This window comes from Oncorhynchus masou, chromosome 13 (genome assembly GCF_036934945.1).
Source record: "Oncorhynchus masou masou isolate Uvic2021 chromosome 13, UVic_Omas_1.1, whole genome shotgun sequence".
Classification (NCBI taxonomy): Eukaryota; Metazoa; Chordata; class Actinopteri; order Salmoniformes; family Salmonidae; genus Oncorhynchus; species Oncorhynchus masou.
The window spans coordinates 66,215,084-66,235,419 of record NC_088224.1 but is presented as its reverse complement, the minus strand read 5'-3'; the positions used below and the strand labels follow the sequence as shown (position 1 = coordinate 66,235,419).

General features: G+C 43.5%; 1 protein-coding gene across 2 annotated transcripts in view; it reads right to left on the bottom strand.

Annotated features, from left to right (window-relative positions):
• LOC135552862 (carboxypeptidase D-like) overlaps positions 1-10,961 on the bottom strand; it is a 41,742-nt gene extending 30,781 nt beyond the window's left edge. For both annotated transcript variants that reach the window (XM_064984773.1, XM_064984774.1), the window contains exons 1-2: positions 10,180-10,961; positions 7,651-7,898 (exon numbers count right to left, since the gene is read on the bottom strand). In XM_064984773.1, the coding sequence (XP_064840845.1) occupies positions 7,651-7,898; positions 10,180-10,892 (961 nt within the window). In that variant the 5' untranslated portion in view covers positions 10,893-10,961. The remainder of the gene's footprint in view (positions 1-7,650; positions 7,899-10,179) is intronic.
• Positions 10,962-20,336: the final 9,375 nt, after the last annotated feature.

Sequence of the window (20,336 nt, the reverse complement as noted above, 5' to 3'; positions counted from 1 at the left end):
CATGCGCCGTCTGAGCTACTCCAGGAAATGAAGTTGCAGGCTGACCCCTCTCATTGAATAACTTTGTAGGCCGACCCGTGTACTGTACGCTTCCATTAGTAACTAAATTATCCTTATTATTTCTACTGTGTGCTATTTAAAATAAATCTGTTCAAGTACATACATCTGGTGTGTTAGAAGCTATTATTGATGCCATGATTGTCTTCTAAACATTTTTCGATTTACACAACATTAACCACGAAGATTGCCATTTTTCCATTCACTATAATGGGGGATCCTTTTTTCTGCTAACAATACCTGCAGTACCCTGGTCAGCCTGGAACTTCTGTGGCTTCAATGAGAGGGGGCAGTCATTCTCCCCTGGGATAGGCTATACACAGTGAGTGACACACCCTCATCCAGTGTTTTTCCCTAACTACATGGAGTAGCCAGCCAAATAGAACAAGTAGCCAGCCAGGGAGTTTTGGCTGGCTACTTTGCAGAACGAGCTCTATTTTGGTGGCCTCTGGTACATTCTAATGCCTTGATTCCATCCGAAATAGACCAAATGATTTAATACTTTAACGACTTCACCTCCCAGATAAGTCAAATTAGTTGGAGTAGAAATACATGACTTCACAATATAAATTAAAAATGGATGAATTCAGTGTGTTAGTTGTTTTGGATATGACCTAGCCCTATATGATCAGGACCATTTAGTTGTTTTGGATATGGCCTAGCCCTATATGATCAGGACCATTTAGTTGTTTTGGATATGGCCTAGCCCTATATGATCAGGACCATTTAGTTGTTTTGGATATGGCCTAGCCCTATATGATCAGGACCATTTAGTTGCTTTGGATATGGCCTAGCCCTATATGATCAGGACCATTTAGTTGCTTTGGATATGGCCTAGCCCTATATGATCAGGACCATTTAGTTGTTTTGGATATGGCCTAGCCCTATATGATCAGGACCATTTAGTTGTTTTGGATATGGCCTAGCCCTATATGATCAGGACCATTTAGTTGTTTTGGATATGGCCGAGCCCTATATGATCAGGACCATTTAGTTGTTTTGGATATGGCCGAGCCCTATAAGATCAGGACCATTTAGTTGTTTTGGATATGGCCTAGCCCTATATGATCAAGACCATTTAGTTGTTTTGGATATGGCCTAGCCCTATATGATCAGGACCATTTAGTTGTTTTGGATATGGCCTAGCCCTATATGATCAGGACCATTTAGTTGTTTTGGATATGGCCTAGCCCTATAAGATCAGGACCATTTAGTTGTTTTGGATATGACCTAGCCCTATAAGATCAGGACCATTTAGTTGTTTTGGATATGGCCTAGCCCTATATGATCAAGACCATTTAGTTGTTTTGGATATGGCCTAGCCCTATATGATCAGGACCATTTAGTTGTTTTGGATATGGCCTAGCCCTATATGATCAGGACCATTTAGTTGTTTTGGATATGGCCTAGCCCTATATGATCAGGACCATTTAGTTGTTTTGGATATGGCCTAGCCCTATATGATCAGGACCATTTAGTTGTTTTGGATATGGCCTAGCCCTATATGATCAGGACCATTTAGTTGTTTTGGATATGGCCTAGCCCTATATGATCAGGACCATTTAGTTGTTTTGGATATGGCCTAGCCCTATATGATCAGGACCATTTAGTTGTTTTGGATATGGCCGAGCCCTGTAAGATCAGGACATTTTTTTAAGTAAGATCATCTTTAACATTAAACTTCTCTTCTCTTGAGAATAAAGTAATATTTACAGTTTGAGAAACAATATAGAAATGCAGGAAAAGGATTTTAAAAACGCAAACATTCAGTGGGATGACCCCCAAACCCCCCGCCAGATTGTATAAAAGTGGGGGTGCACAAAGGTATGACTGAAGAATGAAGCTATGACTGAAGAATGAAGCTATGACTGAAGAATGAAACACGTGTTAAACCTGGGCTTTGCTATACAGAAAGCAACAGTTGACTACTCCATTTGACACGTTGATTAAATCAGTAGGCCTATCTCAATATCTTTAATACTAGGTATCATTAGATTTTATAACCTTTTTATAACCTTTAATCTCTATCATATTTTGGACCAGAATGAGGCTCTCTCACCACTCCTCACTGCAGGAATAGTAGGTATTCAACCTCTTGATTTAATATGTTCATAATTTATCTGTAGATAAATCGCTAGTACCAGATCGGACCCCCTTTGCCTCCAGAACTGCCTGAATTCTTTAGGGCATGGAAACATTGCCCAATTGGTATCAAGGGACCTAGCGTGTCAGGAAAAAAAAAAAAAACATTCCCTCCGCCATTACACCACCAGCCTGTACAGTTGACAACAGGCAGGATGAGGCCATGGGCTCATGCTGCTTACGCCAAATCCTGACTCTGCCATCAGCATGACGCAACAGGAACAAGGATTTGTCAGACCATGCAATGTTTTTCCACGCCTCAAATGTCCAGTGTGGGAGATCACATGCCCACTGGGGCCGCTTCTTATTGTTTTTAGCTGATAGGTGACCACGTCTGGTTCCACTCCTGCTGCAATAGCCCATCTGTGACAAGGACCGACAAGTTGTGCGTTCCGAGATGCCGTTATGCACACCACTGTTGTACGGAGTCGTTAATTGTTTGTTTGTGGCCCACCTGTTAGCTGGCACGATTCTTGCAATTTTCCTTCGACCTCTCATCAAAGAGCTGTTTTCTGCCCACAGGACTGCCACCGACTGGATGTTTTTTGTTTGTCGCACCATCCTTGGTAAACCCTAGACACTGCTGTTGTGTGTGAAAAGCCCAGGAGGCTGGACGTTTCTGAGATACTGGAACAGGGCCGCCTGGCAGCAATGAGCATACCATGATCAAAGTTGCTTAAGTCACTCGTTTTGCCCATACATTTTAGTAAAATATTCTGCGTACATTTTTTTTTTTTTTTTTTAATAGTCCTTATGCATAGAGTTGTATGGTTTGTTGAACTTTGAAAAAAATGTTTTTTGTTTGGCATACATTTTAAGTGAAAAATCTTGGTCTCAGCATAATTCCGTTACCGTGGAATTGCCCTACATTAACCTCACAGCCAAAGACAAGTAGATTACTGACTGACTGATAATCATAAGAGGACATACCTTCGACAAGACAAGTGGGAGTATCACGGCAAATTCCCCAGAACTAGCCTTGTCATCACTACAATCACCATGTCTGTTGTTCTCTGTCTGTTTGCAGTGATGCCTGTTTGTAGCACTAGGCCTACCAACCCTGCAATACTGTTTGTATAGGCTTTTCACCCAAACCACAGTGACCGATTGCCTTGCTCAACAAATATAACTGGCCTATAGTAGGTAGGGATGTGCATCTTTCCATTTCAAGATGATTCATATGCATCATGGCTCCCATACGATACATCTTAGTTTGAAATTATTCGATGCGATTCAACAAACAAATCAATGCGATTCTGTGCAGTAACATTTAGTGAATAAAGATTAATTTTCCATACTAAATTTAAACCTGCTTCTGATAGAACTCATGAGCTGGGCCTCTCTGAGCTGGATCTGTCTGCGCTGCTGTTTATCCAGTCGGATAAACACTCCAAACAGCCTACCCGACACTGGGAGGCGTCCGCGTGGTCCTAAAGCACACCATTGCCTCGTTTTGTATCACATTCCAATTATAAAACTGGGGGGGGGGGGGGGGGGGCAAAAATGCAATTTCAGAATGTAGGGGGTGTCCTCCCCGTCCCCAGTGAAAGTTGCGCCCCTGGTCTGATGTGTCTATGGTGTTTGTAGTCACCTGAGCCATAAGGGATCCTAGTGGGCATCTACCACCCCGCTATTAGATTAGAGGGAGGCAATGTATGTTTGTTTTTAACCCCAGATTTGATCACCCATTTCTCATTTTTCCAGATTAAAATTGTTTGAGCTTGTGATGTATCAATATTTATCTTTACACAATTAGCCATGACATAACCAATGAATATATAGCACAACTTTGGATTTCACCCAGTCTCAAACCGAAATGGTTTTGACCGTTCGGAAGTTATGGAGTAAGCTCCTCCCTTTTTTGAACATGCAGTGCTGCTTTGCTCGCAAAAGTGATGGCCATCATCATTTTTGAAATGATCATCTTTACTCTGGATATCTAAAAATGACCATTTACACTGATCGTATAAAGCAAAACTACCAAAACTATAGCTGACGGTGAACCTGATCAAAATCAAATCTTATGTAAGCCATGTTCAGCAGGTAGGCTACAGCCATATGAGTTGTCTCTCTGGTGGCTTACTTATATTCCGGTAACAGCGCATTTGATAACTTATCAAATCAATAATAAAGCCTAATATTGTGCAAGCCATTTTACAGGCATTTGAATGATGAAGGTGCTACGCAGATGTGCAAGATCAGGAATAAGCCCCATACCTCTCTTTGCTCAACACATGAAGCAGGGCACAGTGGGAAGTTTGACCAGGCTACTGATATGGCCTGGGGTTGTTCGGAATGCAACATAACTTGTAGATCAACACAGTTGTCATAAAAGATTAGGTATTTTTAGAAGGTAGAAAGAAAGTAATATGCGCAACAAAAAATTTGTGAACCAATCATTTGTAACGTTTTTCTGACCGAGTATCTACATTTGGATCGGTTTGGGGTCCCGTGGACCGATCCACTCCTATCTTAACTATTTGAATGTGTGACCGATGTGTACAGGTGAATCCTTACATCCCTAATAGTAGGTCCAGTGGTTCTCATTTCAGCCTCATGTTAAATAAAAAACACTAAACCGGGACATAAAAGATACCACAGGGTACCAAGAACAACAGAATTGACTTTTGTCATCCAAGTATGAACAGTCAGAAACAGAGCACTGGGTATTGCTAGTGAGTAAAAGGACTAGGCTAGTTCAAATGATTTAGGCTATAAAAAGACTAGTTAGTTTATAAACTGCATGAACTTTCAGTTCATCAATTTGTCGGGGCATGGATTCTACAAGGTGTCGAAAGAATTCCACAGGGATGCTGGCCCATGTTTGCCACTGTTGTGTGAAGTTGGCTGGATGTCCTTTGGATGGTGGACCATTATTGGTACAAACTGTTGAGTGTGAAACACACAGCAGCGTTGCAGTTCTTGGCACAAACCAGTGCGGCCTGGCACCTACTACCATACACTGTTCAAAGGCACTTAAATATTGTCTTGCCCATTCTCCCTCTGAATGGCACACACACAATCCATGTCTCAATTGTCTCAAGGCTTAAAATTCTTAACAAGTGACATCAATAAGGGATCATAGCTTTCACCTGGTCAGTCTAGGTCATGGAAAGAGCAAGTGTTGTTACTGTTTTGTACACTCAGTGTACAACCAGTTGATTCAAGGCTATTTCTCTAGGAGTAGCCTATATCCCTGTGTAAACTATGGGTATGTCAAATACAGTAGACAATAGCATAGAGCATGTGTCAAACTCATTCCACGGAAGGCCAAGTGTCTGCAGGTTTTGCTCCTCCCTTATACTTGATTGATGAATTAAGGTCACTGATTATTATAGGAACTCCCCTCGCCAGCAAACACTAGGCCAGGGTTTCCCAAACTTGGGCCTTGGTACCCCAAGGGTTACACGTTTTGGTTTTTGCCCAAGTACTACACAGCTTACTCAAATAATCAACTAATTATCAAGCTTTGATCATCTGAATGAGCTGAATAGTGTTAGGGCAAAAACCAAAACGTGCACCCCTTGGGGTCCCAAGGCCCGAGTTTGGGAAACACTGCACTAGGCCCTTCATGGAATGAATGACACCTCTGACATAGAGGAAAAAGATAAACTCGCTACAAAATAGGTCTACAAAAAAAGGATATCAGTCACTATTACAATTATCCAAGTCGACTAAAAACTTCCCTCCCTCCCTATCATTCGCTCTCTCAACAGTCACCTCTTGGAAGGTCATAATGACAATGATCTAGATTCTAAACTCACATTTGTAATGTTCTAATAAGATCCTACAATATCATTGGGTACATTTCACTCCTGTCATTTCCTCATTTCCTCATTGAGCATTGTATTGTGTAAGTCTATTCTCAAATTCCATCAGAGAATTGAGGCATATTGAGACACCTAAACTTTACACCTCCGAAGTTCACCTTTAAATGACACCTCTGCTGTTCCTTTGGTTGTGCTTATAGAAGACAGATTTCCTCTGATGCACAGACCTCCTGCAGTCTCCATTAACCACAGAGGCGGTCAATTTAGATTCAGGTGAGTAATGAAGAAACCAGAATTAGTCTTCTGCCGAGTCATAATTTACAACTGAAGCAGAGGCAGTCTGTTAGAGCAGATTCTGGGATTATTGAGGAATGGCTGAGAATATACAACCCCGACACAGAAATACACACAGGGTGATGACACCACACGTCTTTACAGGAAAAGCCTTGACGGTCACCTGAAACCTTCAGACTCAGATTAGAGTATCATCTCATCGCCCCTCGTCTGGCTCTCTTTCCAAACCCCTGACCTGGCAGCAGCCACACAGCACAACAGAGACTGGGGGTCCGGTTACTGCCTGGTGAACACAGACACTGGTATTCCTGAACATGAAGGAGGGTAGTGGGGGGACAGCAAGCTGCATGGACAGGTGGTGACACACGCACACAAACCCAGCTCGTAAAAGATGGATAGGATAACCTGAGACCAGTCAGGCATTCTGTGAAGAGAGAACAGAGAGCAGGTCTGTCCTGCAGGGGTGAATAATACAATAATAGCTAGCTGGGTCTGTTGTCCTCTGCCACAGCTGCTCTGCAAGATAGTGAAGTCAGCGGAATGGAACACCTGTAGTTCAAAGTCGTACTCTGATTCAATAGCCTAATTAGTGGGGTTTTAAATCAAGACTAGACAGACAACTACAGCTGTGGCTCTGCTGGTTTAGTTCTTAAATAGATCCAAAATGAGTCGAGGGAAATATATTCAGTGAAAATTGGGCCATGGAAAATGTACAGTAGCAAAGACAGAGGAAACCACCACACTAATTAATTAACCCCTTTTCATGGCAACCCGTAGCCTACACATCACACATTGGGCTTTGTCCCAATGACAAAAAGTAAGCCTGTACCATGGCAGTGAAAGCCCACACTTTACATGTTATCATATATCCTTTATTCCCTTACTATAGGCCTACATGTCAATGAATATTCATTTCAAGGTGTCTCCATGAACTCATACAACACTGAGCTGAGTAAAACCTGATATCCAGCTGATTATGAATGCCTGAGAGGTAAATATACCACATGATGTCATCAGTCTCTTGAGAAGAGAACATTTTAAAATAGACCCCCAATTGACTTAATCCTCATGGCAACGCAGGACTCCGCTCTCTGTTTCAACAATAATGTGTGATTGTTCTGAGAGAGGTGAGGTGGGATAATGAGGTAAACATTTTTTTTTTAAAGCAGGTGAAGATATTTCGTCAAGAAATGGAAATGAAACAAATTATGAAGGAGAAAAAAAAATACATTAGAAATCACAAAAGGAAGATACTGGAGCTGGTCGAGGCTACTTTGTGTGTGAAAGAAACTATTTTTCAACAAACTAATAAGGAAAAAGAACATGACCTTTGCTCCCCAAAGAGCATAAATCAGTGGTCTGATAGTTGAGGAGGAAAAAGTCTTACCGGGTACATCGTACCACTTTGCCCCGTTGACGATGCCATCCTCGAAAGTCTCGTCAGGGGTATCTGGGCACTTGGGCTCCCCGGTCCTCATGACGGGGTGGTTCTTGGCGTAGGTCAGTGCCAGATGTTTAAACAGGTTGTCGTCCACAGAGCGGCTGTAGTAACCCTGCATTATGTGGGAGGCCGAGTCATCAAACGGGTAGCTGGCCACCACAGTGCCACCATGCAGGTTCCCTGACAGGACAAACCTGGAGGGACATGACAACAACACAATATTATCAGGAGGCAGGGGATATATAGTAAGCCTAGTATCTACTGTCTGTAGCAGGGGGAAGGGAAATGGGGGAAACCTTTAACTATCCAAGGCTGAGCTGAAGTACACACACAAGCACGCCCACATTCACATCGTCGGCGCTATAGTGGAGCAGGTTGATAGCTTCAAGTTCCTTGGTGTCCACATCACTCAGGTCCAAACACACCATGACAGTCGGGAAGAGGGCACGACAACGCCTATTCCAACTCAGGAGGCTGAAAAGATTTGGCATGGGTCCTCAAATCCTCAAAAAGTTCTACAGCTGCACCATCAAGAGCATCCTGACGGGTTGCGTCACCACTTGGTATGGAAACTGCTCGGCATCCGACCGCTAGGCGCTACAGAGGGTGGTGTATACGGCCCAGTAGATCACTGGGACCGAGCTCTCTACCATCTAGGACCTCTATACCAGGCGGTGTCAGAGGAAGGCCCTAAAAATTGTCAAAGACTGTCATAGACTGTTCAGTCATAGACTGTTCTCTCTGCTACCGCACGGCAAGCGGTACCGGAGTGCTAAGTCTGGGACCAAAAGGCTCCTAAACAGCTTCTACCCCCAAGCCATAAGACTGCTGAACAGTTAATCAATGGCCACACAGACTAATTGCATTGACCCCTTATTATATTTTTTTGCACAGGCTCAATGTACACTCCTCACTGGACTCTAACCACACATTCACACTGACACTCCAAAACACACACACACACGTTGCTGCTACGCTCTGTTTATTATCTATGCATAGTCACTTTTCCCCTACCTACATGTACATATTACCTCAACTACCCAATACCCCCTGCACATTGACTCAGTACCAGTACCCCTTGTATATAACCTCACTATTGTGTTACTATTTTGTCTTTATTTACCTTATGGGGCGACAGGTAGCCTAGGGGTTAGAGTGTTGGACTAGTAACAGAAAGGTTGTAAGATTGAATCCCCAAGCTGACAAGGGAAAAACAAATCTGCCGTTCTGCCCCTGAACAAGGCAGTTAACCCACTATTCCTAGGTCGTCATTGAAAATAAGAATTTGTTCTTAACTGTCTTGCCTAGTTAAATAAAAAGTCATATATATTATTTTTTATTAATAATGAATACATTTCTTTATTTAACTTATTATTATTTTTTATTAATAATAGTTGGGGGCTTGTAAGTAAGCATTTCACAGTAAAAAGTCTACACCTGTTGTAATTGGCGCATGTGACAAATAATTTGATTTGGTCTATTGTGTTCTACTTCCTGTCCGCGCAGGAGGTTCTCCACACCAGATGGGACTATAACGGTAACAGCAACATATCCTGCAGTAGTGCCAAAAACATTACCAACACATAAGATAGCATAGTCCTGACTGTAAAGCTAAAGTGCTGAGCTGCAATACGGGTTTATACCAAATAGGGCTGTCGCTAACTAAAAAGAATCTTGGTAGACCGAAAGTCGTCAGTTTTTCAGACCAATTTAAAACGTGTATTTTTCCATATATAGACAAACCCTATGTGCTTTAATAAAATCAGCTATATGCAATAACATGACATCATTAGATGTTTTTCAACAGCTGTTTGTTCAGTGACAGCTGGAAGAGGAGGTATAGTTTGTTTTGACAGGTCCTTAGACAAAGGTGGCCGAACTAAAGTTGTATGGCAGGTTACTTATGTTGGCCTATTGGAGTCTGATGTTGATCGAGGGCATTCACAACTGTTAGCTGGCAACAGTGGGACCCTAGGTGAATGGATAGATCCTTCAGGGGTCCTTCTGACTTGCCTAGTTAAATAACAAATCAAATAAATAAAAGGGGGAGGAAGGGAGGGGGTATTTAGGGTCCATGAGGAGGTGCTTCAAAACAATAGGAACAATGATGGATGCAGGCTGCCAGTTAAGTCCTTGGTTTTAGCAATTATAATTTGATTTGCAGTAAGGGATGTCTGTGTAGCCCAGGGTCCTGGAGTGCAGCAGCCACTTCATATTTAACTGACCTGGAGGATCAGGTGTGTGATGTGATGAATTTAGGCAATTTGTGAAGTGATCAATTATCTCAGTTGGTCAGGTGTCAGAACAAAATTCTGTAGTACCTGGGCCACTCCAGGAAACGGGTTGCCTACCCCTGGTGTAGCCCATAACGTTGAGCCCCATCTCACCATTTGAATTTGATTATAAACAATGTAAACTAAACACACCATGGTGTATGTAGGTCTATGTAAATAGAAAAGAGAAAGAAATACTTGCTTTTTCTCCAGTATCCATTTAATGACAGCTGTAACCTCGGGAATATCCTCTTGCTGTACGTTGATTTTGCCAAACTGGTCAGGAAAACTTCGGTTGAGGTCCACGTTCCTGGCGTTGGAACGACCCCCTGCGTCGCCACTGCAGTCACCCTCTCTCGACCTTTCGAACCCGTCTGGGTTCATACTGGGCATAATGTAAATATCCGTGCTCGTCACCAACTCCGTGATACGCGGGTCTTCTCCATACCTCGTCAATAGGTAGTCCACAAGGTAAACCAATACTTGCCTCGAGATAGTTTCGTCCCCGTGCATGTTCCCCACGTATTTACATTTGGGTTTTCCAGGTACGTCAGCGTTGGGGTCCTTTGTGATTCGCATAACCCACAACTCCCTGCCCTGCACGGACTGGCCTATACTGGACAGGTTGGCGATGTGAGAGTATTTCAAGGCCATGAACTTCAGTAGCCGGGTCATTTGCACATAATTGTAGTATTTTGTATGGTCTTCTACCTCTTTCGCTGCGGTGTTGCTTCTGACAAGCCTCGCCTCGCCGACGCTCAGAGCCGTGATGGGGACAACAACAAAAAGGAGGAAGACGAAAAGTGAGACACACAGTTTCGGCGCTGTATGTCGATGCTCCCGCAAATATGTTGCCATGTTTCCGACTCCCTTACCTCTTGAACATCCACTCTTGTGAAATGAAAAGGTGAACATTGCTAGCTAGCTAACCCAGACTGGATGCATCCAACATCCCGTTAAGCTTTCAAAGGGGCGGTGCTTTGGTTTGACGTCACTCTCCTTGAGGAGGAGCCTCTTTTTAAGGTGATTTGCAGAATATATCATCATTTGAGTACAGTATTATAGTGTATTTTAGTTCTATACGTTGATATCTGTCAATATTAGTCGGTATTGTGATATACCAAATAAAATAAAAATGTAAGTGAAATGCCTTGTATAAATATTTATTCAACTTGGTAGGTTGTACATTCCCATTGTTGTCTCAATATTTCTATAGTCTCAATTTCCCAACATGTTCCTCATGCAGTATTGGCTATTAGCTACCCAATTGCATTGGATAAACCTGAGCGATAGCAAGCATTTAGGCACGATTTGTCCTATAATAGTCAATATTTCAGATGGAAAATGGTACTGAATTGAGACAGACTGGCGTTTTTAGTGTTGCCTGAGAGAGGCAGTGTTGGATAAACAGTTCACGATGTCTCAATAAAGCTGGGTTAAATTTAAACATTTTACTTTACACAAAATATTTCACTCATGATTGAAGCTTTGTATTTTCTTTTGCATTATTGCTAAAATAGTTTAGATTTCTGGGGTTTATATTTGTGTGCTATAGGGTATAATATAGTTTGCTTTTGGTATCAAGGTACACTTAGTAGACACTTCATATTTATGTTTCCTATATTTATTATATCCAAGGGTTGAAAGTGTTTGTTCAAGGAGATGGAACTGCTGAGAAAATATACTAGTAGAGAGAGAAAATGGTTTATACAAGTATAGACAATTGATCCCAGAGCAGGTTAATACCAGACTTTTGTATCGCTGTTTATTTTTGTTGCTCATTCTTTCTTTATTGATCACTGTGGCTGTGAATTCCCCATGACAACACTGAAGAACAGCATCAAAGCCTGGGTCGTTCCACCACACCGAACAAGGCCCTTCACTCCGCTTGCTGTGGGGCGTATACGCCACTTTCATTTTCTTTCTTATTCTCTCGTTTTTCTTCTTTCTGCAATGGAACAAAACAGAAGTGCTGTAATCATCTTTGTTGCTGTGGAGCACCAGAAGCTTGGAATGATAGAGTGGAGGAGGGATAAGAGGAGGAGGGGTGAAAGAAGGAGGAGGCTGCGGAAGAGGGAGAATGCTGTGGAAACCTTCACTGCTGGACTACTCCCTGTAGTGTTTGTACTCTCCAACATGACAGTCGCACTCCATGATGTACTGGTAGCCGCGTTACCTGGGAACTGCTAGCACACCCAGCGAAAGGGGGAAAGGGAGAAAGTATCCAGAAAAAAGCCCCAGCCCTTAGTCTAGGCCCTTGCAGATCAGAAAGAATTGGCCTCTACAGTACATGTTAATCCTCTGTATAATATCCAGGGACACCATATAATAGCACATTATTCTCATTTTTCACCATAGTGTCTCTTTAACACATTTGGCAAAGAGAGGTCAGTAAGGTCACAGGACACTAATTGACAGTGCGTTTTAAAGTATTCAGACCCCTTGACTTTTTCCACATTTTGTTACATTACAGCCTTTTTCTAAAATTGATGAAATAAAAAAAAGTCCTCAATCTACACACAATACCCCATAATGACAAAGCAAAACAGGTATTTCAAATTTAAAAAATAATAATAATTTAAAAAAAACTTATTTACATAAGTATTCAGACCCTTTGCTATGAAACTCGAAATTGAGCTCAATGGCTCGGATCCACGGAGCCAGGGCTGGATGATAACCCAGAACACACTGGAAGGGAGTCAGCCTGGTGGAGGAGTGACGCAATTAATTGTGGGTGTATTCCACCCAGGGAAGGAATTGGGCCCAGTACTCTTGCTGGTCCTAGCAGTGACTCCTCAGGAACCTAACCAGCTCCTGGTTTATCCTCTCCACCTGCCCATTAGACTGAGGCTAGTAACCGGAAGTGAGGCTGAGCACCCGGTCTGAGCACCCGGTCTGAGCACCCTGCCGGAGTTGGAGTAGTCCCTCCCTCTCTGCCCTCTTGTGGATGGTCGAAGACCGCCCTGAACAGAGCCATGAACCTCTCATAGGAACCTAGCGCCTCCTCTCCTCTCTCCCAGACAGCCATAGCCCACTTCAACCCCTGCCCGGTCATCAGTGGCAATCTTGGACCTCTCGGTGGTGGGGCGAAATAGAGGGAGCACTGGAGTAGGAAGCCATGGCATTTCGATGGAGTACCGTCATACTTCTCTGGAAGGGACAGTACGGCATCTCTGACCTGGGCGGACGGCTGGGTAGGCTGGTCGACTGACTCACTGTGACGACCCGTGGTTGGAAGCCCTCTGAAAGGTATATGGGGAGCCTCGCTGGTGGTGTCGAGGCGGTGGAGAATGCGGAGGACATCCTCCATGGCCGTACCCAGTTGCGCCAGCTGGTCGTGGTGTTGGTGGAGTAGATGACCCTGTTCCTGGACCTTCTGGAACATGGTTTTCTCCTCTGCTGCTTCCATATTGTGAGGTAGTATTCTGGCACGTATAGGCAGGGAGTCAGGTAGCAGGTGCAGTAGAAGAGTTTAATAACAAGGATGCAAGGCAAATGAACAAAACTATGGAACATGAAAACAAACCAATACTGCCTGATGACTGAGGCTACTGAGGGCTAAATAAAAGGAAGGTAATCAAGGTGATGATTAAGTCCAGGTGTGCTTAATGATGTGGAGCAGGTTTGCGTAATGATGGAGAGCAGGTGTGCATAATAATGGTTGCCAGGACCAGTGGTTAGTAGACTGGCGACGCTGAGCGCTGGAGAGAGGGAGTTGGCGTGACACTATTAATGAATATTGGAACGTAGCCCATAGAGTGGAGTGCCTGTCTGGCCTAGCCTGACAGGAACAGGAAGTGGGCTTCAGGTAGTTATAGTCCTGCATGTCTCCTGAACAGAGATTAGAAGATATGAAAATATAGCCTAGGTGTAACGTTCGTCGTCCTTGTCTGAGGAGGAGTAGGAGAGATCGGACCAATATGCAGCGTGGTACATGTCCATGTTAATTTATTCAACAGAACACTAAACAAAATAACAACGGAGAATGAAACGAAACAGTTCTGAACGGTGACATACACTAAACAGAAAACATTCACCCACAAAGCACAGGTGGGAAAAGGCTACCTAAGTATGATTCTCAATCAGAGACAACTAACGACACCTGCCTCTGATTGAGGACCATTCCAGGCCAAACACATAAACACAACCTAGAAAAACGAACATAGACTGCCCACCCCAACTCACGTCCCTGACCATACTAACACAAAGACAAAATGAAGGAACTAAGGTCAGAACATGACACTATGTCAAACATTTTTCCTGTAAACATTTCATTGTCCCTCTGCTTCAAAACCACTCATGAAGACATCAATATCATTTTTGGAAGCACAAACAAAATAAAGTGGGCAAGCATAGAAAATAAACTTGACTGTCATAAGCAAGTGTGTTGACTCAATCTCTTCTGTTTAGGTCATGAAAGCAACAGCGTGGACACAGCCTTAACGCTTTGAATCAGGAACTTCCTTAAATCTCCACATAACCCAGGATGTAGGCTACAAGATGTTGATCAATGCAAAGTTCCTCTGGCAGAACAGAGCGGGCTGTGGCCAGCACCAGCCTTTCCTCTAGTCGAGGGCTGCCTGGGGGAGGAATGTGTTTGCGGTGGCCTGGTGCCACCTGCTGCTCAGGCAGCATTCCCAGATTGCCCTCAGCACAGAGCCAGAAAGCAGGCAGGCAGTAGACCTCTGGAGGGTTGCCATGACTAGGTGGGCACTGGAACCCAATTAAAGTAGGAAACTAAACTATCTTCCTTACACAGAAAAACAAGGCCAAGTTACTGCCACCTTTACACAGACACAATCCAGCGTGCAAATGCATGCTAGTGCGCATAATCACACGCACGTGCTCACACACACACACACAAATTCATAGGAGACAAACATCACAAACAACCCCTGCTCTTTTATCTGAATGTGTGAGGCCTACCAGCCTCAGGTTAGAAATGCTGCTGTGTGCATATTATGATATCAGAGAGCATGATGTGGGCAAGATACAACACAGCAGATTCAGCATTTACATAATTAAACAACACACACACCCCGGCAGTCGCAGGGGTGTGTGAGACAGCTAATATGGCTGCTTGAGATTTGTCGAACTACAGGACGTGGCTTTAATTCAGCAATCTTCAGAAGTTATTTGACACAGAGGCAGTGAGAGGGGATGAGGTGGGGGAGAAAAGGAAAAGAGGAAACAAGTGTCAGTCCCCCCATCCATCCATCCTCAGTGAGTGACTAACTTACTAGGCACCAGTTTAAAAAAGAAATCTCCAGTAAGGCGGCTGTTTAATCCATATACATCAGGGTTGAATGTGTGCGTTCGAGGCCAGTTCACACTGAGACGAAAGGTATCAGAAAGCACAGAGTAAGCCCTTACTAACACAGTACTGAGTAAGCTTAGGACAAGCCAGAATACCAGCCAGAGTGGTACATGCAGCTGTTGTACATCATCTCAAATGGCTGCATCACTGTGACTGCCTGGCCTGCAGATTAATTCTGGGTTCTGTGGTTTTGGTTGACTGGTAAAGAGTTTAGATATAAAACCACAAGACAGTTGGTGGGTTATTTTAAATCTATTTGATTCTAAGCTTTATGGCAGCATAACATATATTTATACATGTTTCATAGAGTTTTCATAGTATTGTGCTTGAGTCATGGTAGTGGAAACATTACTAAACATGTAGCATGACTGTTAAATGGCAGGGTGTGTGTAAGCCCCAGTCCAGTTGTGCTCAGCTGACAGCTGACGTGAAACAGATCAACGCCCTACGTGAGCCTGTTTTACAGAGTACTTTAAGGATGTTAGTTCAGGATGTTGTTTTTTTACCTTTATTTAACCAGGCAAGTCAGTTAAGAACAAATTCTTATTTTCAATGACGGTCTGGGAACAGTGGGTTAACTGCCTGTTCAGGGGCAGAACAACAGATTTGTACCTTGTCAGCTCGGGGGTTTGAACTCGCAACCTTCCGGTTACTAGTCCAATGCTCTAACCACTAGGCTACGCTGCCGCCTTAGTCCCATATGGTGACACCAGCAGGGTGCAACAGGCCTAGGCTGTCTCTGACATTGCCTCTATGGACATCTCACTGTGAGGAAACCATTGTGTCTATATCTATCACCTGACCCAAGCCCCGGGTAAAGCCCCCAGATTTCATAGATGAGATCTATACATAATATAAGAACGGATGGCGTTAAAAAGGCTACGTGGGGTTAAATAAACACTAGATCTGTTACTTGTTTACTTTACTTACAACCACAGGCTCTGAAGTGGTAGAGGACAGAGCAAAAGAAGGAACAGGAATTAATGTAACACTACTGTTATCAGCCCTTGTTGTAGTTTGTGGGTTTTCTGACATTCTGATTCCGAAATGTGTGAAAACCAGAACTAGGTTCAAATTGTAAGGCAATGTATTTGCTTTCAAATATACATTAGTGTATTGTATCAGCTGCGCTTGATTGAATTTCCATTGATACATTTTCCAATGCAATGTCACAAAAAACATCCATAATGTGACACAGTTATTGTTGTACATTAACCTTACAGCCCAAGACAAGCAGATCAAAATTGATTCATTCCAGAATCCAGACAAAAGCTACCAACACATAAAGCTGCTAGGTATATGAATATAGGGTACCTAATCCAGCTAGTAAGAAAACAACCCCATTTGAATAACATTTAGTGCAGAGCTGGAGCATCCAGGCCTTCTGTCACGGGTAACTTGGTGCGTGAGGGAAGAATCAGGCGCAGAGAGCATATAGTTCCACAGGAAGACGTGCACTTTTAATATCGCACAGAAAATAATGCCCAACAAAACAGGGTGCGGAAAATGTGGACCAACACAACACAACACAACACACCACAACACAACACCCAAAGCACGAACACCAAAAAAAACATACACATGTGACATATGAGTAATCCAGCACGAAACAAGGGCGGATAAACGTACTATAAATAAGGAAGCCAATCAAGCACATAAATAGACAAGTGCAACTACTAAGACAAAACAAACAGACAACGAAAAGGGGATCGGTGGCGGCGAGTAGGCCGGGGACAACGACCACCAGAGCACCACCCGAACAGGCAGGGGAGCCAACTTCGGTGGAAGTCGTGACACCTTCAGTATTGTAACTGTAAATGAAGCCACATACACGTATGCTCTTTAATAGAGTTCACTACCACATCATAATGATTTGTGCTAATGGCTGTTAAAAGGCTAGCTGTGATGTCATTGAGCTAGAAAATAACAGCCTTATCAGTTATAAAAACAAATATAACTGGAATAACAGATCTTTAGTAGGCCAAGCAGTTCTCATTTCAGCCTCATGTTAAGTCGTGATACACTAAACCAGACATAATTGTCACGGATCCCCCCCGGAACTTTCATTACGCACACCTGGCCCCTATTCCCAGTGATTAGTAATTGTATAAGTGTGCCCTTGGTTTACCAGTGTCCTGTTGATTACAATGTCCGCTGGTTTGTTTGAGTACCTGTGCTGTGTGTTTTGGCTTTTGTGCCATTGTGGATTGCGCAGATGATTACGGGTCTCGTCCAGTGTGTTAATCATTGTGCGCTTGTGTTATTTATTCGAGGTACTCCTCGCTCTTTTGTTTGGGTTTCAACCCAGTGTTTTCTATAGTGTTTGTTTGGACTTCGTCCCCGTGCCTTTTCACGGCACGACGTAATTTGGGTAAGAAATAAATTTAAAAAATAGGCGCGCGAAATCGTCTCCCGATCCTTCATACCAACGTGACAATAATAGAGACCACAGGGTACCAAGATCAATGGACCTGACTGTTGTCATCCAAATGAGGAGATACAGGTGAGAGGGAAAAGAGAATCTCCCATTTAGGATAAATAAGTAGCCCTGTGCCACCACCGCAATGACCAGATGCAGATGAACTCAGCTTTCTTGACCGCAGATCGGTAGTTCCAAACGCTGCTGGAATTCCACATAGGTTGTCCATGCAGAATAAACTAAATTAGGTTTGCTGCCAAGGCGTGGGAGGCGTCTATAAAACCCACAAAGCGAGGAGCGAGCAGGGTTATCTGGCCAGCCTGCAGGACCTACAGTGCATTCGGAACGTATTCAGACCCCTTGACTTCTAACACATTCTGTTACGTTACAGCCTTATTCCAAAATTGATAAAATAGCTTTTTTTCACTCATCACTCTTCACACAATATGGACAAAACAAAAACAGGGTTTTAGACATTTTTACATAAGTATTCAGACCCTTTACTCAGTACTTTGTTGAAGCACCTTTGGCAGTGATTACAGCCTCGACTCTTCGACTCTTCTTGGGTATGACGCTCCAAGCTGGGCGCACCTGTATATGGAGAGTTTCTCCCATTCTTCCCTGTAAATCCTCTCAAGGTCTGTCAGGTTGGATGCGGAGCGTCACTGCACAGCTTTTCTGGTCTCTCCAGAGATGTTCGATCAGTTTTAAGTCCGGGCTCTGGCTGGGCCACAGACATTCAGAGATGCCTGCGTTGTCTTGGCTTGTGCTTAGGGTCATTGTCCTGTTGGAAGGTCAACCTTCACATCAGTCTGAGCGCTCTGGAGCAGGTTTTCATCAAGGATCTCTCTGTACTTTGCTCCGTTCATCTATCCCTCGATCCCGACTAATCTCCCAGTCCCTGCTGCTGAAAACCACCCCCACAGCATGATGCTGCCACCACCATGCTTCACCAAAGGGAGGGTGCCAGGTTTCCTCCAGATGTGATGCTTGGCATTCAGGCCAAAGAGTTCAATCTTGGTTTCATCAGACCAGAGAATCTGGTTTCTCATGATCTGAGAGTCCTTTAGGTGCCTTTTTTGGCAAACTCCAAGTGGGCTGTCATGTGCCTTTTACTCAGGAGTGGCTTTCGTCTGGTCACACTACCATAAAGGCCTGATTGGTGGATTGCTGCAGAGATGTTTGTCCTTCTGGAAGGTTCTCCCATCTCCACAGAGGAACTCTGGCGCTCTGTCAGAGTGACCATTAGGTTCTTGGTCACCTCCCCGCCGAAGGCCCTGATTGCTCAGTTTGGCAGGGCAACCAGCTCTAGGAAGAGTCTTGGTGGTTCCAAACTTCTTCCATTTAAGAATGATGAAGGTCACTGTTCATGGGGACCTTCAATGCTGCAGAAATGTTTTGGTACCCTTCCCCAAATCTGTGCCTTGACACAATCCTGTCTCGGAGCTGAACCTAGCTATTTGGCCGGCTGTGTAATGGCTAATTCATTCAAAATGTAGACATTGGCTTGCTTGAATAGATCAGGTACTACCTGTTTGCTGAATTGGGTGCAAGAGGGAAGTTCATAATGTATCTTTAACTTTCACAAGATGCTGAAACCCCCTATTCTCAACCACAGAGAATAGGCGCATATACACAGCTATAAACCTAACTATAAACATATAAAAATATAAACATAGCCTACTTATTGCTATTGTAATTCATTTTCGAGGGTTGCTTGAATGCAGAGTGGAGGCGACGTTGTGGCGGTTCTTTACATTTTCATCTTGCTCCGGTACACTGGGGGTGCTGTTGGTGTAAATGTGTCAAAATATGTGCGGTGTTGGCAGCTGCATAGGCTATTCTCATTGAGCGAGGCAACATAATGTTAAGAATTTTATCCACAGTTCTGTCCATCGCCGTTGTAGTCTGCTGGGAAGCCAAAATGTTCCCAAACTGGAGATTTACACGATGGAGGATAGCTTTGAAATGTATATTTGAAATGAAAACATTTCTAGCTATCTAGAATTTTGCTAGCTGTCTCTCCGGCCAACCTGCCAGTGTTTGCATCCAACTCTTAAAAAAGAGGTGGGGTTTCATCTGATGTCAGTCTCCTCCTTGCGGAGGAGCCTCTTTTTAGGGTCCGCGCTATCCGGGGTCCTTGTGATGTCTCTACCTCCAATGAAGTTGACATTTTTTAAATGGTTAAGTTAAGGGTTAGGGTTACGTAATGGTTATGTTTCTAGTTAGGGTAAGAGTAGGGGTTAGGGTTTAGGGCAGGATTCCAGATCGCATTGACCCTCCTTTTTAAGGTGGCTTGAAGAAGCTAGAATTTCAGACTACATGTACAGTGCATTTTAGTTATGTACAATGCCAACATGAATCAGTAATGTAATATATATCCAGTGTATGAATATTTCTGAAATGTGGTAGGTTGTAAATTGCCAATATTACCATAGCCTCAATTTCCTAAACATATTCCTCATACAGTATAGGCTATTGATACTAAATTGCATAGGATAGGCCTGACAGACACCATGCATTTAGGCAAGATTTGGCACGGAATTGAGACAGACTGGGTTTTTTCGTGTTGCCTGAGAGGGCGCCTTTGGATAAACACTTTATCTTTTATATTTTTTCAGTT